The sequence below is a fragment of the Lingula anatina genome, chromosome 1, assembly GCF_051362555.1.
Source record: "Lingula anatina isolate TDL-2025a chromosome 1, LinAna3.0, whole genome shotgun sequence".
In the NCBI taxonomy this organism is placed as follows: domain Eukaryota; kingdom Metazoa; phylum Brachiopoda; class Lingulata; order Lingulida; family Lingulidae; genus Lingula; species Lingula anatina.
In genome coordinates this window covers 1,716,580-1,743,187 of record NC_141767.1, presented here as the reverse complement: position 1 = coordinate 1,743,187, position 26,608 = coordinate 1,716,580, and the positions used below count along the sequence as shown (strand labels likewise).

The 26,608-nt window shown below is 38.0% G+C and overlaps 3 protein-coding genes across 4 annotated transcripts in view; 1 reads left to right on the top strand and 2 right to left on the bottom strand.

Annotated features, from left to right (window-relative positions):
* LOC106181238 (sucrase-isomaltase, intestinal) overlaps window positions 1-2,942 on the bottom strand; it is a 29,036-nt gene extending 26,094 nt beyond the window's left edge. Inside the window, exons 1-2 of the mRNA XM_086999895.1 lie at window positions 2,272-2,942; window positions 27-181 (exon numbers count right to left, since the gene is read on the bottom strand). Of these exons, the coding sequence (XP_086856021.1) occupies window positions 27-181; window positions 2,272-2,814 (698 nt within the window). The 5' untranslated portion in view covers window positions 2,815-2,942. The remainder of the gene's footprint in view (window positions 1-26; window positions 182-2,271) is intronic.
* Window positions 2,943-3,657: 715 nt separating this feature from the next.
* LOC106181240 (uncharacterized) lies at window positions 3,658-13,725 on the bottom strand. Its single transcript, XM_013565563.2, has 4 exons — window positions 12,028-13,725; window positions 9,214-9,442; window positions 7,065-7,235; window positions 3,658-6,145 (listed from the first exon to the last, which is right to left on the bottom strand). The coding sequence occupies exons 1-4, from the start codon at window positions 13,573-13,575 to the stop codon at window positions 5,646-5,648; spliced, it is 2,448 nt and encodes an 815-aa protein (XP_013421017.2). The 5' UTR covers window positions 13,576-13,725; the 3' UTR covers window positions 3,658-5,645.
* A 98-nt stretch (window positions 13,726-13,823) lies between these two features.
* LOC106181242 (homeobox-containing protein 1) lies at window positions 13,824-26,512 on the top strand. Of its 2 annotated transcripts, none has more exons than XM_013565564.2 (7): window positions 13,824-13,997; window positions 18,547-18,992; window positions 20,333-20,418; window positions 21,022-21,141; window positions 21,866-22,084; window positions 22,593-22,670; window positions 23,208-26,512. In XM_013565564.2, the coding sequence occupies exons 2-7, from the start codon at window positions 18,568-18,570 to the stop codon at window positions 23,501-23,503; spliced, it is 1,224 nt and encodes a 407-aa protein (XP_013421018.1). In that variant the 5' UTR covers window positions 13,824-13,997; window positions 18,547-18,567; the 3' UTR covers window positions 23,504-26,512. The 2 variants fall into 2 exon arrangements, with proteins under 2 accessions (XP_013421018.1, XP_013421019.1); XM_013565565.2 differs by having other exon boundaries at window positions 13,951-14,094.
* Window positions 26,513-26,608: the final 96 nt, after the last annotated feature.

The window sequence follows — 26,608 nt, the reverse complement described above, 5'->3', positions numbered from 1 at the left end:
AAAATTTTATATATTCCACCACTCACAGGACAGTTTCCGTTCCCCGTCTTAAGATTTGGAAGCTGAACGGGTCCTCAGCGGTAATGACGAACTTGTAGCGGGGTTGACTAGCACGGATGTGATCTGGGCCACGGTCCAAAGGAACGGGGACTTCATAGCGTTGATCATTTGGGTCGTGAAACTGCATTTGAAGATATGTTAATAATAGAACGCACAGAAAAAAAACGAAAAAAAAAAAGAACATTAATAAATAAAGAAAGAAAAAATTCAAAAAAAAAAAAAAAAAAAAAAAAAGAAACTGGGAAACAGAGGGAATTGGCTTTTTTTTCGTGCGATTTTAAATCTTATGCGCCTCTGTTGTTTGTTAATGACAAATTACTGTAAGGTGTCCAACGGATTAAACAGAGATAATTTTTAAGGAACATGATCTTCACGCGTACCACCGAGGAATGCTGTTTAACGCTGTATCTAATGTAAACCATGAATATGACTCGGTGATAATGCATTGACAAGGACGCGGCTCTTCCTCTTATAAAATCTGCAGGCACAAGGGGGACCGGGGAGGGGGGGGGAGGTGAACTCTCAAACCGGAAGTACGTTGAATAGGTAGTTTAGGTTTGATATTTGATATTTTTTCGTACCGTGTAAAGATAAGTAGTACATTCAAAGCAACATGTGCTTGAAGCAGCTACATATCTTGGCTTTTATTTCTTTACCCCAAATGCGCTCATAAAATATAACCCCGATTTTACTTTGTATTATGTGAGCCGTCCGATGCATACTAAAATTGGGGCTTTCAGCAGTGTTATGATCCTTTGTACTTTGTGACTTCCTGATACCTTTTTATTGTGATATCCCACACTTGTTTTAGCATAAACCCGATTAATAAGTGCACCTTATTTCCAGAACTGTGTTTGATCAATGGATGTTTAGTCCATTGTTATTTTTATACTTATGACTTCCCACATCGGTTTTATAATACTACTGTTTAATTAGCACACCTGATATCATCAACGAATGTCTAGTTATTGAATTAAGCCCAGGTGCAGAATGAATATTAAAGACTGAACTGAAACTTGGGAAAGTCTGGAGATGCGACGGCAGTAGAGAGAGAAATAAAGGTCTGAGGAAAGTTCAGACTCCTGTTGTTATATTCCCTCTCCCATGCCTCAGTGACGAGCGATTTTAAGGAAGACCCTGGGTGGGAAAAAACATGGACCCCTACAAAAGTTCGATTATTAATTAATTAATTAATTAATTAATTTATTTTTAGTGTATTCTATGTAAAAGAAACAAAATGTCAGGATTGCCTACATACTCAACGTACTGACGGTTTGGTGGTCACCTCCCTTGCGATAAGTACAAACAAATTTCCCCCCTCCTGGCGCTAACCGGCACAACACCCCATATACCAGACACAACCCTCTTTACTCTGCAAGACCCTTATCACTTGAGTCCAAGTACATGTGAACGAATCCTATCAAATACATGCACTTTTTCTTTTTGAACATTAGCTAAACTACATTTCTTCAAATTGAACAGTCATAAGTGGTTCGAATGAAAGACCGCAGTGTAAAGGTTTCCGCCCCTCCCTCTCTCTCTCTCTCTCTCTCCAACCCCCCACACACAGGATCTGAATCCCCCCCCCCCCCCGCTTTTTCTTATTGTTTGTAAAATAAATCCAGGTCTGATTCAGGCCTCCTTGCAGACTGAGAGGAAATCTCCATCTCATCTCATTATCAACATTTTTAAGTTACAGATTTTATAGATGTCTTTTCCTTGGCCTTAAACGAAAACCTGAAATCTATTTAAGAAAATGTCAATAGATGAGAGGGTCCCTCAGGTGAGGCCTGTGTCGTCCCATATCTCTCAGCCAATACCTGTTCACCTTATCAAACCTCGGGTGTCTAATGGGCGTAATAAATGATACCCGAGATAAGCCTGAGTCGGATGATCTGGATCTTACACAAAAATTTTTTCTTCATAAATTGGCGCTCAGATTTAAGGCTGGGTCGGAGAATTAAATTGAACAAATGGAAGTATCAGTGAGAAATTTGCTAATGAGAAGAACCGTTGATATTGATTAGCTTTAAGGTTTTGTCAAACTGATAAAAAAGTATAGTGCGCTAACAGGCATGGATCTTTTGGGTTTATAGCCGTTATAAAGCATCAAGTATGATATGAACTTCTTAGCCTGAATATTACAATTCAAAAAGTGATTTGTTTTTGCCTTCATGTTTTGGATATACACGGCAAAATTAACGATCTTACCTTAAAGCGTAGGAAATTATCACCTCTCTCCTCAACAACCAACTCCACTGTAGCCACTGCGTCTTTATACGGCGTCCTTGCAGCGTTCTTCAGTTCCAGCGTTATTCGCCGTCCAAGCTTCGTATCCTCCTTGTTGCTAACTCTATACCCGCCTTCTCCATTCTTACTATTAAGTGGAAAATAACAGACAGGAATATCAGCGTTGTTCGTGGGGTCGTGTAGGCAGCCTCGGTTCTGGCACTGCTCCTTGGTGAGGACCTCCTTGGGATCTGGGGAGCAGTCCACCCTAAGATAGTCCGCCTGGGTAGGGGCTCGCACGGGGCTCGTGCCGGGCGGTGACGAGGAGGAGGGGGACTCAGGCGACTTCTTCATGTTCAAAGTCACTGGTACTATCACGGCCACTATCACGATAATTGCCACCACAACAACAGCCAGTATTATACGGTCCACCTTCCTCCTCTGTTTTACTTCTGGAAACGGCTTTGGAGACGCTATCGGTTCCTCCGTCAGTTCTACAGTTTCGTAATGGTTCTCCGGCTTCATTATGGCTGGCAGTTATTTCAGTCTTTTATGCCCTATTTAACAGTTTAAAACTGTACAGGCACGAAGTTACCTGACTCACGCCCCCAAGTCTAGCTCGCTGGCTTTGTTTAAGATATATATGTCAGAGTGCCATGTAATAAGGTCAGACGTGGTAAGGTAAACAACGAAGGTGATTGAAGACAAGGATAGCACCTGTACTAATTGGTGTGTGTGTGTGTGTGTGTGTGTGCATGAATGTAGGTGCGCGCGAGCGCGTGTGTTGGTATGTGACTAAACTTTTTCTACTTTTGTGTTAGTGCCATGTTAGAATGCTGCTGAAGGTTATTTTTAGGGTATTTTGCGTTTATCTTCGAGAACCCACTGTTGACACTACTGCAATGAATGCAGCGAGCGATGAAAAGCATTGATGGAGTGTGTTAGGTGCGCATCACCATTGTGTCGCAATCACCACCACATCGGGTGGTGAGCATTGGCATTTCAGAGTTGTAGTAAAATATTACATTTCATGTCTGTGTATGATAAAGAAGTTGGCATTTTCAATGAATATCTGCACATCAGGCATCATGTTCCTAATGGCCACTTTACGGAAGGAGACGTTTAGCACGAATTAACGTTAAATTTTCAATTTTGAGTAGACACTATGCAATACTGCAGCCTGTGTTCAGAACGCTACGCGTATAGTCAATGAATAAAAGTTTCAGATCTGGATAGCATTCTACGAATACAAAATTAAAAAACAGATAAAAATGATAAATAAATGTAATGAAAAAATAGATTAATTAATTCATGGATTCATAGATAAATAAACGAATTCCTAATAAATAAAACCAATAAAGCACTGTATTATTTCATCCATATTTATTCCACACTATGCATCTTATTAGAAATTTATGCAGAGTTCATGCATCATTAAAACAAAGGACATAGCGACGTGCAAGGAATGATAACAGACTGGACAAACCACTGAACATTTAAACATGGCACACCGAATAACGGGAAAAAGAATACATGAGATCAACTACATTTACAAATCATAAATTTTAGACTGACGCACACCAAAGTCTGGCTTCTGGCAAGCCTGCGCCTATTTGTATCATTAAACGGGCCAAACATTCGTACGATGCCTCAAATAGTAAAGTGCTTGGCGCTGTAAGGCTGAGGCCTCCAGGGTAAATTCTTCACTTGTGGGCGCCGGCCATCACAGAGAGATGTGTGTAGCACTTAATTTTATATAAAAATTCCATATTACTAACCAGATCACGAACATTTAGCCCTTGAGTAAATTTGCATTATAAATCACTTGGACTATTGTTTTACAAACACAGATATACTTGAATATTGTCTGGTGATGATATTAGGAAAAATGACCCTTTACAGCTGCGGTCCCATTATCGAAACCCTATGAGCGTTATTTGTTGGGTTAGATTGAAATTGGACCATAAGTATACAAGTACATAAAAATCAGTGACGTGTTAAAGTTGACAAAAATATGAATAACAACAAGAACAGATACCTCAATAGTTCCGTAAAGAATTACAGGTTTTCGCTTTAATGTTAAATAATGAAAGAATTCAGCATTTCAGGTATATCTTCCATAATATACACTGTGTTACATATTGATGTAAGCGGCAAATCTGTGTCGGGTCCATCAAATCAATATCTGCTATAGATACCACGTTATCCCATGTCAAATATTGCTGTTATTGGTATCTATTTCTCACAAACTAAACGATGTAGTTGAGGGCCCGTGAAGTTTCTTTTTCTGAGCAGCCGCCATGACATTTATGCTTCTGTACAGCAGTTAGAGTCACCTCACAGTTAGGTAGCAACTAATTCCGTCTACCAGCATCATAAATTTATGACACAGAACGTGAAAAATATTAAAAACGTCTTTGATCTTTTGTCTCTTGGTTAAATTTGTCTTATTATTGAAAGCATCTGATGTTACCACTGGAAGTGTATATAACACAGAGCCAACTATCGTCGCTTTGAGCAAATTGTTCTAAAATAATACTGACGCTGTTTGATGCTAGTCTTTTAAAACGCTATTTGAGCAAGCCCCTTTGTGGCTCTAAATGCAGAGGGACGCTTGAGTGGCCCCCATCAATATTTCTATAGCTATACTACCATATTATGCTAAGAAGTAAGAGTTGCTTTCTTCATTGTTTATCACAGGTGGCGTGCTTAAAACATAGTATTGTAATAAGAATACTGATAAAAATGTTTGAAAAGTACAAAAATATGGTAGGAAATCTAAATCAATCACTTGATATACCTATGCAGCAGAGCATGGGATGGTCGGTGAAAGTTGAGCAAACTAGTAAAATTACAACCTTATTTTGTTCATGGAATGGACGGAAATGTGTACATATAACAAAGCGCTCTAAAATGACAAGTAAGTCTTGAGCTTACAAATAATTCAATTTGCATAATACCTCATTAGTCCTAGATGCATTTTCTGTGATTTGATATGAACCGTTAAGTAGTTCTTTAGAACTTGGAGTTCATGTCACTTGTTTATCTATTAAGTAGGGAATGGCAGCGTTTCACAAAACGCAGCTTGAAATAAAATAATGGGGTGTTAATTAACTATTACAATATTGTTATCAGTCCCAAACAGGACGTAGTCCGGAGATTGTGCTAACGCAAACCTGTATCACATATGAGAAATCAATTTTGTTCTGTCTACAGTTGGGGACAAACCAAAATCAACTTGACGAGGAAACGAAACATCCTGGCACAGTATCCGAATTTTCTAAAGCGATGTCACATTTAATGAAAATGTAAGTGACTCACAGTCTCGTTTAATTTCACGGAATGAACGCTTTTGATCACTTAATGGATTTACTCACACGATCCACCACAATACGGACATTTTGTTTAAACAGCCTCTCGTTGCTAAGGTCTATGGGACTTAAACGTACCAAGATTTTGCGCACCTGAGGCGGTGCGCCCTCTGGCGGCCACGGGCAAAACCGCAACATGACAGGAATAACGGTTTTGTGGAGAGTCTCGGCTAGCGTCAGATCTTTAACGCAGTTGTCACTCTGCATATATTTTGGTGTAATACAACACAGCACGACGGAGGCCGCCTTCATATTCCGCTGAATCTGACTTTGCAGCGTCTCCCCGGAGTCTGTCCCGTGGACGCCGCGATTGCTGACCCCGCTGTTGCCTCGCTGGGTGAGCGTCGGGCTGATATCCACCCAGCAGGGGAAGTCGTTGGCTTCCAGTATTCGCCGAATATCCTCCACCCTCGATTGCATATCCCACTGGAAGCTGATGAAGACTTTGGGTTCCTCGTCGTTACGGACCATCGGTTCAACTGTTCCTAAAATTATACAAAATATTACTGTATTCAGGCACGGTCAGCACTACCCATACCTTCCAGTTCAATAGCAGCTAACAAAAGGCCCCATTCAGAGAAGGGAACTAACTAGTCCGAGGGTCAAATATGGCCCTACCCACTTCAACACTTCCCCACGGGGAATCTATTTAGTGTCTATAAGCGGATTAGACGGCAAGCTTTGAAGTGGGTCGCCATATTTGACCCTCGGTTTAGTTAGTACACTGTTGCATATGCAGCCTTTTAACTGATTTCTGGCTTAACCGAACTATTTCGAACAATAAAATGGCAATTTGTGACTCTTGTTTATTGCCCAGCTTTAAGTTCCCTTTAAAATAATCGCGCACTTTTTTTGAAACCCGCAATTGCCTAACATAAACTTGTCATCATCATTATGGTATCAAATATATAGTGTACTTTTATACCCTATTTTGCTTAGCGAGATCTACACCATTGTCTGTTATTGTTATGAAAATTATTTGCGTCATTTTGTTTCATTTCCAAAAACTAGAAATCAATTACTCATCACTTTGGTAACAAAAGCACGTTTATCGTAATTGACAACAGCCCTCATGACATTTTGCTTTTTATTATTCCTAGAACAACTATCATATTGCCGCGTGTATGCTCGACTTTTTGATCAAAATAACCGTTATTTTTTCAGGGGTCAATGATGAAAAATCACACAGTCTTAGATTTCATGATTTGCGTCATTTTGCCCAACTTTCTTCTAGATGAAAAATAGGAGTAAGAAATAAAAAATCCCTTCCCACACTCACCAAGACAAAACATCTCTTGATAAAATCGAAAAAGGCTTGCCCATTTTCTACAACTTGGTTATATAACACACGAAATAAAATAAAAATTAAAAACCAGAGCCAAATCAAACGGCACAACATCTTACCATTCATGGTGGCCAGGATGCCGAAAGGTTTCAATCCGTCAGCCATCTTGTTAAGATAGGACTGCTCCAGGACGACCCCGGGGACGCTCCGTATCGGCTTCATGTGGTGCTCCAGGACGTCCATACTCTCAGGGTACATCTTGGTCTCGAAGTCCACGGCAGGGACCTCTCCTGAAACAGGAAGATATAGAAATTTTCAAATTTGGGCGTTTTCACTTCGATATAATATTAATTTATTTTAATGTTTTTTTTTCGATCTAGTCTATAGAATTGAGAGAGCTAGACCTGCTGTACAAAACGAACCCCGATGTTTGATATGGAGATGTGTTGCAAAAACCCCCTTACAATAAAATAAAATGAGATAAATTATATCAAAGAGCCGACAATCAAAACAGGCAATTCGCAACATAATTTGTCAACAAATCTCTCTTTTTTCTTTTTCCTGCTTCGCTTCTTCCCATGAAAATAAAATCGATAAATCTTGCCCTATCTTCTTCAAACAAAATACACGACAGTTCCCCTTGAGAGGAGAGGTGCACTTGACTTCACGTGTTCACCTTCACCTGGGTGGGCGGTAAAGTGTTGGGAGCAGGGGCGGATCCAAGATTATTTGAATGGGGGGTCTGGAACGACAAGCATCGGATGCGAAGCCGACCATCGCCCCCTTGGCGCGAGGCTCCGGGCCTGCTTAAGAGTCCCAAATTTTTTTGGTGTTTTGGAGGGCAAACTGTGCCCTTTGGTACAGTTTAGAACTATGATTTAGCTAGTCAAAACTCTAATTTCAAAAGGGGAAAATTGGTGTGATATTTTTTTCAGAAACCGAAGGGGGCCCTCTGAATCCGCCAATGGTTAGGAGGACCCGTCGACATCTACTGTGTGTTTGTGTGTGTGTGTGGGGGGGGGGGGGGGGGTCTTCAAACATTTTTACTGGTGCCTTAAATACACGGTGTTTCACATATGTCCGGGCATAAGCAGGTTCTTTTCTCTGCGCGGCTACGCGCCGTTACTAAGGATCCAACAATAGCAATAATTTTCTTTGATAACGGGACACAAAATCGATTTTACGACCAATTAATGTCCTCTTCTCGCACGATTACTACAAATCTATTACGTGTCACATTGGCTACAAGATAAAACACACGATGAAGGATTGGCAAACGCACCCTAGAATCTACATATCATTTACGTTCTTTAAAACATACTTCTGTACAACGACAAACCCCAACCATAAAAAATCTATTTTTGTGTCGGAAACCCCGCTGACCTTGTATTCTCAAACGAAAAACACTGTGTATGGTTTATTTTGATCCCGCATAATCGCCTGCTTTGCAAACACTTTGAAGTGGACTGGTCGATACTCTGGCGTGATGCTTACATAGAATCCTTTCTTCCCACACAAAGATCAGAAATGACCACAGATTGCTGCAACTGTGATTTTATCGATCCAAACCTAGATACTGGGCAGTGGGCAATAGCGGCTAATGGTCACTTGATTAAAATTAGTATATCGAAGGATGCCCATTATTCATGTAAAATCTCTTACAAGTGACCTTCTCTGATTAATTTGGTTTTTGAGTGGTGGGGGGAAATCCTGTGCTCTTGGTCACCATATTATGGAAATGTGTTGCAAGATTTCCGTCCTTGGTGCTAATCATACAGTACATATACTAGTTTTAATATTTCACCAGGACCGGCTTGAGAAACACCAGCTTAAAATCTCACTAACAGTGCACGTCCTGGCATAAATATTGTTTTTAAATCTCAATAAAACCTCCGATAATGACGATGTCGGCCACAAGACAAAATTCATGCATATAGGACATATATTTTCACCCCTGTTTGTTTGTTTGTCTGTCTGTCATCAACAAAACTCAAAAAGTTATAAACCAATTTTGATGAAATTTTCAGGAACTGTCAGAAGTGGGTCAAGGAAGAGATGATTAGTTTTTGGTGGTGATCTGGATCAATAATCAGTCAATCAATAGTTATCAAAAATTGCTGCCTTAGCGGAGGTCTGCGCTCTCGGGGTGCTTTACTAGTTTTAATGCTTTACGGACGAATTTTTCATTTGTTTTAGATTCATGGATGTCGAAATGGTTTTCTTTCTTTTTTTTGTGTGTGAAAATAATTATTAATATAGCAAACATACCTAGCACTGCTCGGAGGGCCGGCCTGAGAGAGAACCACGTATTCCTAAACATAGACACTACCAGTTTCTTCCCCAGCCAGTCAGCGAACAGAACCTCGTGGAAGACAAAGGGGGAGTTGGTGGCCGCGTCCGTCATGATGATGAGGGCGTACGTGGCCTGGGCAAGGTGGGGTCCATTTAGTTGGAGGAATTCTTCCTTGGACTGGCCCAGCTTCTGGTGGTGTATTACCTAGAAATGAAAAGGTATGAAACATTTATTGGGTTTAGATATTTTGTTCTGTAAAAGAAAAAGAAATACTGGGGCAAATGAAGTAAATATCACGACTACTCGATAGAAAAGTTAATATTGTTTTAATTGCCTGTTGTTTTAATATTTAATATTTAAGATTGAAAAAATATCTTTCCCGTCTACTAGTATCAGGTGTTTAAGAATTCATCTCCACGGGATATTTCTGCTTAAGTTCACGTTCGTCTATAAAGAGTTTTGTTCCATGAACATTCAAGGTTATTCTGTCATTAATTCGCGGAGTGCAGGTGTATACGACGAATATGTCAATGTCAATAACTAATTGAAAGAAGTATGAACATTTATTTACATAATTCCCCAGGAACGACATGCAATGGGTCACGTTTTCAATATAATGTCATGTAAAAACCCCACTTAAGCTACCTCCGACAAGGGCTGAATCGAGTGTTTCCTCTCATTGGTGTAAAACCCCTGTCAAGATCACTAAGCGATCTCCTTCTTCAAACGTTTCACTTTCCGTAATAAGCAACACTAAATGCGTTTGTCAACACTGTTCTTTCAGGAAAGTAGCAAGGACAAATGTAAAATCGACACTTGCACTTAGACCGTTCAACGGTAACCGCAAACAGTGTCACAACGAGTGCATTACGAAGGAAAAAGCCCTGTCTTTAGACACGACTCTGCGACTGCTTTTTGTTCCTGTGTTGACATATTGCTCCCAGTCTTCATAAGAATTCATTACTGTTGATTCAGCAAATAGTCTTTGATGGAAGTAGTGCCTCGAATAACCCAGATAATTCTGTTAGCATCGAACGAAGGAATGAGAAAAAGTTCTAGTGGGGCAGGTTAAGACTGAGATGATAACATACGGCACATTATGACCAGATTTCACGAGATGAAGTAGATAAGTTTCCAAAACTCAAAGAGCTTCACTGCTGTACTTCTGATGAACATTTTGCCTTTCTTTAATGGTACACTCCATGGATTTGAACATCCCCCAAATGCTTATTTTTGCCATCCACAGCTTCTCATAAAATCTTACATACACCTTAAAACGATTAAACCCTTAACTATTTTTTCTGGAGCGTAACTCATGTTGATCGGAGCTTAGGAAGATGGTCGCTCGTTATATTGACTGGTCAGTCATTTTTAACAAAATCAAGCTATATAAATTTAATAAAAGGTCAAATCCAAGTGCAGAGAGGGTTAGATAACTGATGCGTGAGTACGAGAAAATTGCCTATTTCCTCGGGAAAATCAATTTTGACTGATTAATCCCATAAAGTTGCCCTTTAATTTTGCATTCCAAAATAATGCCCGCATAAAAACCATAATTAAAACTTTAAAAATGGCCATAATCATTTACTAAAAATTTCATTCTCGCTTTGAATCCAAATGCACGTATATCTAAAAAAACATTATATTATATGTTCACACACATTCATGCTTTCTGGCACTGGCCGAGTGGTATTACTTCCCATATCTCGACAATTTACCTAACAGAAGCTTGTTTTGCAGAGAGGTCGTTCCTTCTAAATAATATTTGTCTGGGGCGGTTTTCTTTAAGATCAATAAAAGAAATAAAGGGGCCGTTTTTTTCTGGTGCAAATTTGCTTATGTCAATAACTCGAACAAACTTGACGCAGTACAGAATTAATAATCAGACGCCCTGAAAATGAAATTCCCGAGGTCAACTTTTCAGCTTCCCTTTTACAGCCACAGAAGATACTCTTATCTGAGATCCATAGTCAATATCTAGAGCATCGGCTTACCTAAATAACACTATCACTGTCCAGTCAAGAGTACATGATAAAATGTAAATTAAAACCACTTTCAAATCTAGCTTATTATAACAATATATTCCTCAGACAAATCCGCGTCGTTCAATTATCCAAAGCGTCCGTCTGCCAATTAATTATAGTGTTGATTAGCTCTTGAGTGAGTCTGGCGCGAACTGTGAGCAGTCAGAAAGGTGTTTGAGCCCATGATAGCCGGTATTAGGCGTCACGATACAAAATCAATACGTTTCGAGACAGTAAGCATTTAAAAGAGAGATAGGGCACATTTACGTCATTTTTATCTTTATATTTTCAGATATGACAACTCAAGGTGCATCTGCTCTGTAATATGTGGAAGAATGTTGGGTACAATTTGAAAGTCAATGCCAAAAATACACTTTGGCACGGGGACAAGTTTAAAAGAAATTACTGGCAGACGCAAGTGATTTCTCTTTAAGACAAATGCATCGCCTCTCAACGTAATTTATTTCTGTGCCTACATCTCCAATTTATTTTCCAATTTAGTCAATTCTGTTTCGTTTGAAATAATCAAAAGGTAAAAAAAGACAAATGTTGCAAAAAGAGACTTAAACCAGGATTAGGGAGTGGGGTGGGGACAAAGTGCGCTGGTGCTATATCTACAATCCATCAAGGAAGAGAAAGATAACATTAATAAGTCTTTTCTTACTGCGTCAAATAAAAAAAAGTTAGAGACTACATAGATACAACAGACAACGATAAGTTTTACTAAGAAAGAGAAAAAATAAATAAAATTGATTTTTTCTTTACCTGCATGTTCTTCTTCAGCAGATCTTGCTTGAGATTCTGCGCCAGGCGAACATCCGCCGGGTCGTATACAAGATATACGGTGTTCGGCCGAGAACGCTGCGTCCGTGCTCGTAGATGCCAGTTGTCGCTCAACTTGTGCTCCTTGTCAAGCGTCACCAGAATCTGCTGCATGATCTTCTTCCTGACCACGCGACTGTCTGTTCCCAGTTGTTGTATCATGTCCTGATCCGTCATTGACATTAACAGAAAACCGTCCACTAAATTCTCGGCAAAACTTTGGCGGTAAAACTCCTTAATTCCCAGCGTGAAGAGCCATTCCTGGAGATCACTGGCGCTCCACTGGCAGATCTTTTTCTTTTTGTACTCCCCGGTGAATTCAGCGTCGGGTGCGACCACTGCGACAGGGGGTGCGTTAATGGAGGCGTACCTCTCTAAATCCTCCATAAGGGAGCCTACGACCACAGACGTCTTTTCCGCCAGACTCTTTTTAGAGTGCGGACCCGTCAAGTCCACAATGTTCCCTAAGAGGTGGCTGTACTGTCTGGGTATTTCTGTCTCTTCCAGATTACTGTATAATACAAGGTAGATCCTACATGAGTTATTGTCCATCATTTGGCGTTCGAGAAGAGCCTTCCCCTCGTAGCAGGACACAGGACACAAGAAGAAACTGTCAGAGAGAACTAAAATTGCCGCCCTGCACCTCTCCACGGCTTCCATACGCTGAGAAAACCAAACAGGACTGTCCGTGATGCCTTCGTCCTTGTCAAACCAAATATCTTCCGCGAGATTATTCTCTTTAAGTTGGTTGACAAGTTCTACTACGAATTTCCTCTCAATAAACCCAGCGTCTGGAGAGTACGAAATAAAAATCCCCTTTTTGATCTTTTTCTTGCTCCTACCTTGAGCTTTTTGGGCTGCTGCGGTGGGGTTGATTTTTTCTGAAACGACTTTCGCTTCTTTCTTAATTTCTCTCATAAAACTGTTCTCTCTATTTACTCCATTCATGTTTTCCACCTGCGGTTGCTGGGGGTGCTGTCCCTCCATCCCTCGGGACCCGCTCGCAGATTTAGGTTTCTCCGTTATTTCAACGTTTATCACGGCACTCTCCTCCATACCTGATTTTTCTAAGTTTTTCTGATTCTCGATATCTTCCACATTTTTGTTATTGTTTTCTTCGTTCTCGATTAACGCCTCATTTGCTTGTTGCTGGTCGCCATTTTGGGATGTGTCACCTTTTTCATTCGACTTTTGATCCTCTCCGTCTTTATCAACTTCAGCATTGTCAGCTGTCTGTTCCTCGTCCTGGCCCCCCTCCTCACCCCCTTCACCGCCCTGCCCACCCTCTGTCACATCATTTGGTTGCTGGTCCTCACCACCCACGTCAACTTCTTGGGACTTCTCTACTTCTTCACCTGGGACGGCTGTCAGGTCTGTTTGGTCTGCGACTGTCGCTTCTTCTGTTTCGTCTGCTTTAACTACATCTCCTGAACCTTCCTCCGGAGCTTTCTCGGCCCCCTCGGGTTCTTCTTTTGCCTCTGGCTCGCTCATATTTTTAATCTATGGCATGATCTGCATTTCAAACAGAATTAACATCTACGACACCATGTCGCTACTGTACCCAGTGTAATGTGAGTGCATGGTAACCACGTACTCAATAGCGTGCATAATAACCCTATTCAAACACCTTCCGCCATAATAAATGAGCTGTTACTTTTGCCTCCCTCCGCAAATTGTCCCACTAGAGATAACGTAAAAGACAACTTGAGAAAGTCTTTAAAACATTCTTACGCTTGGGGAATACTTTTTATGCTTCGTAACTATATTTGATTCGAAAACCATAGCGATATGAGGGATGGTTATTTGTTTTATTGATTTAAGTGAGAACTTTACTGACCTCTTTTCCCTCCCTCCGCCTGACATTTCCCACAATGCCCAGATGTAAACACGAGGAGCGAAGCCGCATGTAAGAGGTAAGGCACTCACGTTTAAACCAAAGTTTAGCTGGATATTTAGTTAAGTACACCAAGAGAAGTGAAATAGTCGCACTGGTCATCAAAGATACTGCAGGTATAGTGTTTTTGAATAAGTTTTTTTGCAAAAGAGTGCGACGCAAGTTGCTTTTTCTTCGATAACCTACTAAACCTATCATTAACTAAATTAACCAAAATGGCGGAGGAATATTATAAACCATTTTCTTTGTCCAAGGACCATCTAAGACGTGATGTCGCTTCTTCATGAAGTGGCTATGTCAAGAATAAACGCGATATTTTAGGTATTTGAATGTTAACTATTTAAAACTTTCTAAACTAATATATGCAGGTTAGTAACCGGTAGTTTCACTGTACGGGTCAATTGAATATATATGTTTAATTAACTGCTAGCCACCATTATCAGTAACCGTGGCTCACCGTCTACTAGCGATCTCTAAAAGTTTACACTTAAATGCTCAAAAGTGTTGAAATCTGTGAATTTGTGCGATTTGTGTAATATTTCTTCCTACGGGCCTTTGTGTAATGTGTTGTTGAAGGGCAAACGTAATGATACTGTGCAGTATCGATTTTTCTGTGAGATTAGCGGTGACCTTAATATAATAACCCATAATAATGAATTTGATTAAAGATATAAATGGGACGTCATAAATGAAATGTTTTGTTATTTTTTTCGCCAGATGTCACCCATTGCTGTGTGGTTTTAAAGTATATAGTTTTATTTACTGATTTTAATGCTAATTTGACTCACAGCATATTAAGTAAATGCACAAAGCGAGGTTAATATTAAGACATTAAACAGCATCAGGAGAAGACTTTGAATCAAAAGCACAGCTTTTTCAGCCTTTTTTTAATGAAAACTTTGAAAGTTTTAAAAGTTACTGGGTGTTATTAATTACAGAAGAATATTTAATTAAACAGTTTCTATATACTCAGTTAATTTGAAGTAAATGTGTGTGGTTCATGAAAACATTCCTGTACAGTTTAAGTTTACATTTGACCATAAAGCACACTGTGAGTTGCCCTGCCCCATAGATGACAGTTTGTTCTTTTCAAGTCACATTAAAGTGCATATTATTCATATTCTACATTTACATATTTATTTTTTGCCCATTTGGTTTGAATTGCATTATTTCTTCGCAAGTGGAACAAGACGACCTTAGTCAACAATCAGTGAAATACTCTATGGAAGAATTTTATTTGAAGTCTTGAATCTCATCTGCTTTCTTTTTTTTGTTATTTTCTCAATCATCTTTAAAATTTAATCAAACCTGACTCTGTTCTATCTTTCTAGTTGTGTGTTGTACCACTATGGTAGTGCTTTGGATGTTTTTCCCTTTAAAACCAGCACACCACATATAGTTTTTAATACCTGTTTATTTCATAGGTTAGACTATGTGCTAATACTTAGTGATGAATTCTGAAGTGGGTTATTAAGGATCACACTTTCTGTATTATTATTATTATTAACAGACCCAAGTCCACTGGTTATAAATGTGAACATGTTAAGGTACACGTTAGCAAATGTTCAATATCTTTTTCATTTCCACTGGAGAAAAATTGTGAATTAATTACCAGCTGCATGTAATGAAACAAATATATCTTCAGCAGTGTGGGGCTCGCACATTTATCAAATTGCTATTTCTAGTTAGTCTGTTATGGAAATGCGTTTACCGACAGTTTGCAGGATATCATATGAGAATTGATCAAGTTTGAGGTTGCCGTGGGAACAAGCCAGGTCAGGTGCTTGAATTAAGGATATGTCTTATGAAGGGGTTTGACAGTGATTACTGGTCTAATATTTTATTTGTTTCTTTGGAGAAAAAAGTGTTTGGTTTTACAGGAAATATTTTAGAAAATATGCTGTTCTGTAATTTTCAGTTTCTTTTGTTTTGTTTTTCAAGAAATGAAATCTGTTGTTGAACATCTCATTATTATCACGACTCTCCCTTCCCACCACTGTTTTGTTATTTGGTCTGTTATTTTCATTAATTAAACTTCATCTCTTGCATCTTTCTCTCTATAATGTCAATTACTAGATACCCAGGTTGTTTACCTGAATTGTCTGAAAACCAGTTCCCTCAGTAATCAGACCTCCAGTTGGTCATGATTATGAGTAGTTTGTCTAGTTGATTACGTAATTCTCCTTTTAGTATTGTTTAGTTAGTCTGATAAGGGCTTTCTTGTCTTCTAAATTACCCTAGTTGGTGCTGTGAAATAAGTGAAATATTCAGTAGATGCCCATTAGACCCAGATTTAACAATGTGATAGGATTCCTCATTAAATGTTCACCTTCAGTATAGTACTATAATAGTGCTCTACTTTATATTGTAATTACTTAGGACATTGGGAATATTAGAATTAGAAATGCAAATGTTATACTGGTATATGTTTGATTAAAAAAAGAAAAGGTTTGGATAGCACTGGATGTGAATTGTATAATTTTGATTCACTTATGTGGAAAATAATTGTAAAACAAGATTATTATGTCTGAACACAACTGCTGTTAAGAGAGAAAACTTATTGTGCGGGTTCATTTTAATAATTGAATTAGATGTATGTACAAAATTGGAAAAATACTACCAGTATTATTCACAATGCCGAATATGATGTAGTTTTTCTAACATTTAATGTGTAATTCAATATTTGATATGAAGTGGTGGCAGAGAGAGAGATATACAAACAACACTGATGCGTCACATTGACTAGCTGAGGCTGTTGTTGAAGCTCATAAGATTTGGTGTGGCACTTGTGTCTATGGGACTGTTTACAATGAATGTGGTCAAGTTAGCTAATGTGCACTAACTGTACCGGGACTCTAGGTGAATGCAATCAGATTAACAGACTAACACACCTCCTCATGGCAAAAAATGCCTGTCTCTAGACTTAACAATAATAATAATAATCATAATAATAATTTATTGAGCACAGAAATGTTTTTACATTTAAAGGCTCTCTTACTACTAGTACTATCTGGGGTAGCACTAGCACTCGCCAATTTAGCCAAATGCTAAAACTGACTTTAATTGGCTAAAGAAAAAGGGCTTGATTTGACATGTTTTAGCCAAATTATAACCATTTTGGTAACAAATTGACAAAAATGTGGTGATTTGGCTAAGCGAAAAAAATTGCTAGCGCTACCCCAGACTATGTATTATATTTATATATGGGAAAATAGTAATGATAGTAAGACAACATACAAATACTTAAACATTTAGCTATCTTTCCTTTCTAGTTCACAAAATGCTCAAAGTAAGAAGGGCTGACCACATAAGTGCTTTACATCCCTTTTGTTACAATAACAGTAAAATGGATGCCAAATTAAGTACTATTAATTGTGACTAAGTCCAGAAACCTGGCTGAACATAAGTATGTTTTATGTTCCCTTCAATGTGACTAATTGTGTAGCAAGAGTGTCTTTTTATTGCTATTGTTAAGAGTACAAAGATGGTAAGTAAACAAATACTTTCAATGTTATAAGAAAAAACAACCAGAATACTGTTGAGTTATTGTTCAATTGTGCAGGATGATTGAGTTCTGATACAGGCAATTTTATTTCCATCTTTGTACCACTTTAAACCAGTATTATATAACCAGCAGGACTGTCCGTTAAAGTGAAGATTTTTCAACACAAAACTGTCTGTTTGAAGTAGCACTTTCCACATCACGATATACAGTATATTTCTCATAGATAGGACCACCTTAAACCACGGCTAGCGCGTAGAACAAAAGACTCGGCCGTGCTGTATTCGACATACAAGCACGTCATGTACGAGTGCGTTCCACGGTCTGTTGCATTACTAGTGTAGTAGCTAATCAGAGGCCGTGGTTTAAGCCAGATACAACACTCGTCGCCGAGCTGTACGTGAAAATTACTCGTGTATTGTCTCGCCTGCGGCTCGCCAATACACTCGTAATATTTCACGTACAGCTCGGCGACTCGTATTGTATCTATCACTTAAATGCTGTTGAGAAAAAAATAATTTTAGTACTTTCTCATTAGAATACCAACTCGTTTGTCAGTGCTGAGAAGCGATAACTATTTCTGTGGATGGGCCTGGAGGAATACAAGATGGATCTACTGCCTAGTAACATTTCCGAATACATGTACAAGTCAAAGAGCATGTCAGAAAAACAAAGCCGGGAGAACATACATCAGCAGTTGCCCTTTTCACTGTTTTGATATAATGTTTAAATTGGGATATAAGATATCATCTGGTGTGGCGCTGTATTTGATGTAGGAAAAATGGCAGTTGTATTATACGCTGAAAGGCTATCAATCAAAATGAAAATACATTCTCTGCTGGTGTTGTTTTTGTCTTTTTTGTTAAGTTGGTTAAAATTTTAAGTCAGTAAGTGCATTAGCAGCTGTTTTACCAAAAATGGACTGCTTTCTGGTTTATGGTCAATTTTATGATTTCTGTATTCTGATATTTATGGAAAAGGGTGTGATGTGTAAGCAAAGTACCAGTTATTTGAGTAAATGATATTTGCATTTAAAGTAACTATTCTTTCTATTTTTGTTTGAAAGGAAGTTTAACATAAGCACAGGATGGCATTGTTCACTATAGAGCAAATCGAGCTCATCCGGCGACTGCGGAACAGCGGGATCTCCAAGGACCAACTTGTGCGGGCGTTTGACTCCATGGAGAGGTTAGACAGGGAACTGGGACCAGCGTACAGCACACCAGCACAGAACAATTTCTCCGCAATATCAAGCCTCTCATCGCCCAGAGTAAACCACAGTTCCCCGCCAGTGGGGATGCCCCCATCGTCACAAAACCAGTCCCAAAATGGCAGCATACCAGTGATGGAGAGAAGTTTCAGTATTCAGAGTCAGGGCTCCCAGGATGGCCCTTTGTCTTTAGTGAATGGAGGAGGAGATATCAAGGACAGCATTAACTTTAAGCTTACTCCATCCAGCCCCATTATCGATGAAATTCCAGATAACAGCGAGGAGCTGTTAGAACTTCTAAGGTAAATAAGACTGCATTTCCAAGCCTAGATCGATCAATCTGGATCGGTCTATCTCCCTGGGGAGTCTCACTAAATTGCTATCAACTTAACTGGCTTAAATGTCTGTCATGCCTACTGAATCAGCTAGTGGGTAAAGATAATTACCCCCTAACAGCTTTACTGTGGGAATGGTCCCTAATATTACACTCATTTTTCCGAGATTTCCTTTTCTTTGTCTATAACCCACATACTTACAAAAATGCTTATTTTCAATACCTTCATAATATTACTGTTGTAATTATAAACTGAGCAATATTTTGTTGTAACTTTTGTTTTTTCAGTTTCAGCTGTTTTTTTAGGTATGTTTGCCTCAAGACTACAGTTTTGAGGAAAACGAATATTCTGCGCAAATCCTTTGTCTCAGTAGTTTTCTTGTTGTTTTGACTCAAGAGCACTTACAGCTACATTTCCTTTGTAAAACTGCTTCCACCCTTTTTAAAGTGTAACACTCTTACACTTGCAGTTGAGTATCAGTTTGAATTGTGATTTGAAAAAAAAAATACATTTACTGTTTTAGAAAATATTTTACATCTACAGTAACACCATTACTTTGTGAACAGAGAGAAAAAACTTTGAATTTCCTCCTATCTAATCAAAATGTTGATAAATTAAAACATGAATAACACCAGCAGTATAACTATTGGCATTTTGAAATGGTTGATTAGTCTGTGTACTGTCAAATGTTAGCAGACATTTTGCATCTCATTTCCCCGATTTGCTGAGCACAGAAAGCGTTTGTGTTTGAGCTAATTTTGCTGTCTGCATGACTTTCAAATTATGGCATATCTATAAGTTTTATAAATATAAAACTGAGCAAGAGTGATCGTACTAGTACTCATCTTCGTGTTGTTTTTATCATATAAATCTCTGATTTCACCAAGTACTTTGTGTATATAATATGAAAAATAAATATGATGGCTTCTTGTGTAAACATTTGTAGATCTTAATTATTTATGTTCAGGCCATGAATACATGCCTCCTAATAATTATGTGGAAAGCGGGATGTTAATGATATATTTCTGATTTTTCAGCAAAAGTAAACCATATTGTCAATTTTCTAGCAAGAATATACCAAATATTCATTTTTGTAGCAAAAGTGAACCGTATGTTTTATTTTGTAGCAATAGTGAACCATATGCTTTATTTTCTAGCAGAAGTGAACCATTTGTTTTTTTTCCAGCAAAAGTGAATTATGTGTTTTATTTTCTAGCAATAGTGAACCAGATGTTTTATTTCCTAGCAGAAACAATCCATATATTTTATTTTCTAGCAAAAGTGAACAATTTGTTTTTTTTTTCTAGCAAAAGTGAACCGTACATCCATGAGGAGATCAAGCAGTTTATCTCTAGACACAATATTAAACAGCATGCGGTGGCCACTATAGCAGGTGAGGAATCACTGGGGTTGGTTTTTTTTCCATAACCTGATGCCCTAAGGACCTTTTCCCATGTCAGGGTACAGGTTTCTCATGCTAGTTGAGATCATCAACTTAAAAGCTTGACTGAAACCAAAGAGACACCAAAATGGATCCTGTACTTGACATGGTCAGTCAACTGGAGTGATTTTGATTTGTTTGAGAGTCTTGCAAACTAACCCCAATTGTTAAATGTTCATTTCCTTAAATGCCATTATTTATTTAAAGATTAAATTCAAGATCATTAATGGAGGCATGTAGCAATGAGTGCCAGACATCACTCAGGATTAGGTGGTCTGTGTTTAGATTTAGGACAATTATAAATATTATTATTTTAAGTCTAAAATTCAGTTATGTTCAGCAGACTTTACAATATGAATATGAATCATGGAGCAATTTTAGACTGGTAAGTCATCCCCCTGACTTCAGCAGCAAATTCAGTCAAACATTAAATTTCAATTCAACTGCTTGCAGTTATGCGAAAATTCAACTGCTTGCAATAAACTTGCCCATAAATAATGCTGATTTACCTTCATAATTTGGCAGAAAAAAATGGTCGTCTGTTTGTGTGTTTAGGTCTCAGCCAGGCATATGTGAGCAGGTTTTACAGAGGAGAGACGGGCGAGATGTCCGACAGGAGCAAGAAGGCAATCTACAAGTCATACCTCCAGTTGAAGAAAAACCCAGCTTTAGCCAGTAAGTTTATTTATTTGTTTGTATTTATTTATGGTTTATTTGTCAACAAAAATTCTCAGCAACTGCAATACTATCTTCCTATGAAGAAGGGGTGGGGGATCTCCTTTTTGGCAGTTTTTGTTTCCACTCTTAAATTTGTGTGAAGTGTTGCAGTTTAACTTTTTAAAAAACTTGTATGTAAAGATTGGAACAAATTCAAATGAGTTACATTGAAAACAAAATTGTGCTTGTTTAATTAAGACAAAAAATTACATTAATATATAAAGTTTTATTGAAACATGAAAATATTTTTGGGTTTTTGAATAAGACATTAATAATGTTTCTTTTTGTCTGTACACTGATTCAGCTTAAAATCAACTTAATGAATAAACTATTGAAAATGAGTAAATAATATATGCCAGCCTGTTGTACTTCATGTCTTCTTGTACTTTATTTAAGGTTCTGTTATATGATTAGCTAACAGATGGTCTTCAGTTATAAATATTTTTATCTCTTAATCTGTACCAGCTTAAAATAGGTGGTAACAAGCTTTAGATTGTTGAACTTTTTTACTTTCTAAAGTAGATATATGAAAATATAGACAGTGCTTTCAGTTGGCAGCTTGGTAAAAAGGCACTTCGGAAAGCCTTGTTTTTTGGAAGAAGGGACATACCTGTCCTTCTTGTAGACTCTGAATATAATATAATATAATATAATATAATATCTACTCTCTCATTTTTTCCAGTGCTTGTGCCTCCAGCTTTTGTTCAAAACCGTACCCCAGGGCGACCCCCTTCCCTAGCTGAACCACAAGACTTTTCTTTCTCTGGGCGTCGGGAGAGATTCACGTTTCGCCCTGCTCATCTGGAGATTCTTGAGGGTTACTACCAGCGGGACAGCTACCCCAGCGTGGAGAGAAGAGAAGACATAGCTAATGAGTGCAATAGAGTAGCACCTGTTCATGGTTAGGCCGCATTTTGTGTACTTTTGTGCTCCCAAACTGTGACGTGACTTCATTTATTATCCACACATGATCTTAAGGCTCGTTCCCAGTGAAATTATTATTCCATGTAGGTCAATCCGATTCTGCGGTGACTCTAGCTGAATGGAATCAGAAAAATAGGTCAGCATGCTTTCTCTTGTTTCCATCATAATCATATAATCACCTGCTTTTCTATATTCTACTTAATGCCAGGAGGAGTCACGTTGAAGACTTGGATCATTCTATGTAGAATAAAAGTTTCATTGGGAAAGAGCCTTTGTACACTGCAGATCAACAAATGTCTGATCAGTTAAGGAATGAAATATATTGTAGTACAGATAACATGTTTATAAAATATAAATAAAGATAAAAGAACATGTAAAAAAAAAACACTAGAACATGGCTAAGATTTGATGGTGTTAATTTTGTGTTGTAGACAGATAAATATGTATGCATATTTTAAATTGTGTATGTTGTATATTCACTACAGGAAGAGAAGTTACTCTGCAGAACGTCACCAACTGGTTTGCAAATAAAAGGAAAGAGATGAAAAGACTTGCCATGGAGGGTACGTAACAAGGAGAACATCAACTTTTTTCCTTAAGCCCCCTTTACACTGGATGGTGTCTTTTCTGCCACCAGTAGTATGGCCCTGTAAAAAAAATACTGGCCGATCATTGAGTGTGCATTCATTCTGCAACCAAAGCGATTCTTGTGCCTCCTTTCTATGATCACGACAATGCTGCAGGAAGGACGCCGTCCAGTGTAAAGGGGGTTTAAATGATGACTCTTCTGTGTAAGACCAAATTTCTGAATTGAAATTTTCTGACAGTGAGGTTGATTTTTCTAATAGCTTGGTAATCAATGTATTACTGATATATTATTTAATATCTAAGTATTGTGCAGTTTTAAATGTTTTACAAAGTCACCAAATGTTGTATACCAGATCACTGAGGTAAAGGTTGCTGCAAGTTCATATTCAGGCAGTAAGGACATTTTTGACACCCACGCAAACGTCCATTTTTGTCAATTTTATTGCTGATTTGTTTTTTCTATTTTAATTTTAACAACTGATCCTATAAGTGTGTGTATGTGATCTTTTCAGAGGGTCTCGACCTAAACACGTTAGGATTCCGCGGCAAAGGAAGACCCAACATGGCTGTTCTGAGCATGATGAAACAAGATAGTGCCAGGTCACCTGACCAAAACAGTGACCAATCACATGAAAGCAATTCAGAGTCTGGGCCCCAGGACCTGTCGCAGAATGATTCCACTAATGACGCAGAGCAGCTATCGATGGCAGTGGAAATAGCTGCAGTGAACCAAGCCATTTTGTCCCTGTCCGGAAAGGTCCATCAGACAAAACCACCAGTTGTTAAGATGGAGAATGAAGAGACATGAGAAAGGCACTTATGTCCATGTAAGACATTGAATTAAGTCCCCCCTCCTGTTTCACCCCATGTGGTGGATGACCATTGTTGCAGTTGTCAGATCAGATACATTGTATCAAAAACATAGGGTCATGTATTCAACCTGGTCAATACAAACCAACCTGTTCCAGCCTTCTTTTGAGTTATGTATTGTGTTGGCTCCACCAAAGAACATTTATAAAAGAACACAGACATAAAACAATCTCTAAGAGTTATCCAGTTTTGTATGGTCTGATACAATACCTAACAATTTTTAAACCTAGTTCTTTAAGTAGCAGTTGTTATAAAACCCAACTACTGTATCTCTTGCTTACCAAAGGAGAGAAAAATGGTCATGTTTAACCTTCTAAGTTGTCAGTGGTGGAAAGCTGTCTTCTTTGAGTTGAAATAGGTTGTATATAAATAACTAGAGAAGACGCCCAATAATTCCAAAACTTGCCATGACGTTTTTACATCATGGTCATAGTAGTCGTGGTTGTAGATTTAGTGTGGAAGCAACCAAGTTTGATGTTTTGTATATGGTGTAGCTGTGTAGAAAACAAGGTGCTGCAAAACTTTTGAAACTGGATGTTAGTCTTGGTCAATTTTTTGTTTGACAAATGATATGGTCATTAATAAGACATAGTATTTTCTTTACTTAAGTATTTGTATGGAAGTCTTGTCATATGATGTATCAGATAGATAGTACACAATGTATTAGTGAACACTTAGGTTTCTTTACAGGTGAAGTAAAGTAGTTAAGATGAAGGAGCAATACCAAGAATACAAAATGGGCAGTTGAAGGTGCCTTACACTATAGTTTTACATTAATAGGGATGGGAGTGTGAGGTTGAGTTTTTATTATATCCTTAAAGAAATCTTGCCTTATATTTCACTGAAAATGTGGTAATCTTCAGATATGTTATTCAAGTCAAGTTTCCAGTAAAGATAGAACAGTTCTAAATGTGACCATTCTTTTCATGCTGACTGATATAGGAGGTTTACCAGGGGAAACAAGGATTGTCTCTCTGTTCTGCTACCTTCATACCTGTGGCATGGGGGTATACATATGGGAATAGAGGAAAAACCCTGGATAAGCCTCATCACCCCCCCCCCCCCCAATATTAATCCAGCTTGGGTTGGCATATCTTTAATGTAAACATGACTGAAGCAGCCCATTGTTATAAGAAACCATAAAGGCCCCATTCAGAATAGGGGACTAACTAGTCCGAGGGTCAAATATGGTGACCCTCTACAAAGCTTGCCGTCTAATCTGCTAGTAGACACTAAATAGATATCCCATGGGGAAGTATTCAAGTGGGTCAGTCATATTTGACCATCAGACTAGTTAGTCCCCTATTCTGAATGGGGCCATAGTGTAAAGTTTGGAGAAATATCTGAGAATGTGTGTTATATGTGCAGACTGGAAGGTCTCTGTTATGGTGGAAATCTCATCCAGGAAAGGGAGTTATTATTATTATTATTATGTCCCAGTGGATATTTTGTGCTGTGGAGAAAATATCATTCTTTTATGAGATCTATATTAACTTTTTTCTGCAGACAGTATTTTATTACGGATATAACAACTACCTTTGGGTAAATTTCTCTCCTTAGCAGACATCCTTAGACATAAATGAATGTATAGACCAATTGGAGAACAGTATTTAGCAGTGTAATGATATTGTTGTATATAATAAGTAAAGGTTTGATGTAAGTCTTTTTGTAATTATTTTACAACCAATATATTGCTAATTTAAGTAAAATGACCAGAATGCCAGTTTTTTAAAATCTTCAAATTGTAAGTCTCTGTTATATGTAATAATTTTCAACTTTCAAGGATTGTGTTATGTATCGTGCTGATGATTGGAATAACAGTTGAAAAATGCCGACACTACCTTCCCTCTATCCATGCACTTGCCAAGTGAGCTGAGAGAATATCAGAAAGAGATTAATAGAGTAAAAGCATAAAGACCCAAAGACAAATTATAATTTGTTGTTTACTCCCTAAAGTGGATCAATATTTTTGCTTATACATTTGTGCATGTAACCAGAATTGACATAACATACTGGTTTTAAAATTACTATGGGCAGGAGTATTTTACTTTACTTACTTTTGTTGGCAGGTTTGCAATGTTAACAACAAGATTTTCGGTATCACAGATTGATTATTCCATCACAGTCTTGGATTCCTTACTTTTATACTCATTTTAGTTCTATGATTATTATCATATATGGTGGGGTACTTTAGTCTGAGCTTGGTCCACCCCCCATGCCTAGTGTGAATTCCAGGGGAAATACTGTACATAGCTGTGTTGATTTTTTTACACTTTAGTGGACTGAACTGAACCAAAGACCGTAGGCTAGTCAGTATTGCAGATTCCAAGGTGCAATATCATTTTAATGCAATACGTTTAGTGGTCATCAACAATGTCTTTTTTTTTGTTAACAGTATTGTATTTGGTGTCATTTTTTTTGTTTGCATTGTAGATTTGATGTGGAAGATATACAAGTATTTGAAGAAGAAAGACTTGATGTATATTGCCTTTGTAGTAAAGGTACTTGTATAAAGAAAAATCAGAATAATTGTTAGATTAAAAGATTGTGTCATATTTTTTACTGTAGCAATGTGTAGCTTATCTGCAGTTCCTAGATTAAGTGTCATTTGAAAAAATTATTGGAGCAAATATGTTTGCATTTTCTCAGCTTGTGTTAAATATGACAACAGAAACTGATGTGTAGTGGACATAGATTCAGCCTTACAAGAATATGAAAAAGTTTTTGTTAATTTTTATCAATCAAATTTTTACATCTTGAAATTTTTTAATGAGGCTGATTTTATCTGCAACCATTAAACATTGAGTCTACGGTGAATGGTTTAGATTTAATGTTATTGATGAACCAAAACTTCAAATCTTGATGACACCTGCTGAGTGCGCCTTCTGGTGTACACATACACTGACTGTGTAAATAAATAAATCAATAAATAGCCTGTGTCAAATGACTTTATGGGTGGCTTGTTAAAATTCTTTTGTAATGCCAAATTTTGACTAAGGGACCATTCCCACAGATATTTGGATCTATCTATCTCCCTGGGGAG

Excerpts from the sequence above, each read along its gene's own strand:
- LOC106181240 (XM_013565563.2), bottom strand. The coding sequence starts at position 13,575 with ATGAGCGAGCCAGAGGCAAAAGAAGAACCCGAGGGGGCCGAGAAAGCT. Across the intron at positions 9,443-12,027 it reads TGCTGAAGAAGAACATGCAG|GTAATACACCACCAGAAGCT; the intron begins GTAAAGAAAAAA and ends TTTCATTTCTAG. Across the intron at positions 6,146-7,064 it reads CATCCTGGCCACCATGAATG|GAACAGTTGAACCGATGGTC; the intron begins GTAAGATGTTGT and ends GTATAATTTTAG.
- LOC106181242 (XM_013565564.2), top strand. The coding sequence starts at position 18,568 with ATGGCATTGTTCACTATAGAGCAAATCGAGCTCATCCGGCGACTGCGG. Across the intron at positions 18,993-20,332 it reads GAGCTGTTAGAACTTCTAAG|CAAAAGTGAACCGTACATCC; the intron begins GTAAATAAGACT and ends TTTTTTTTCTAG. Across the intron at positions 20,419-21,021 it reads TGCGGTGGCCACTATAGCAG|GTCTCAGCCAGGCATATGTG; the intron begins GTGAGGAATCAC and ends TTGTGTGTTTAG.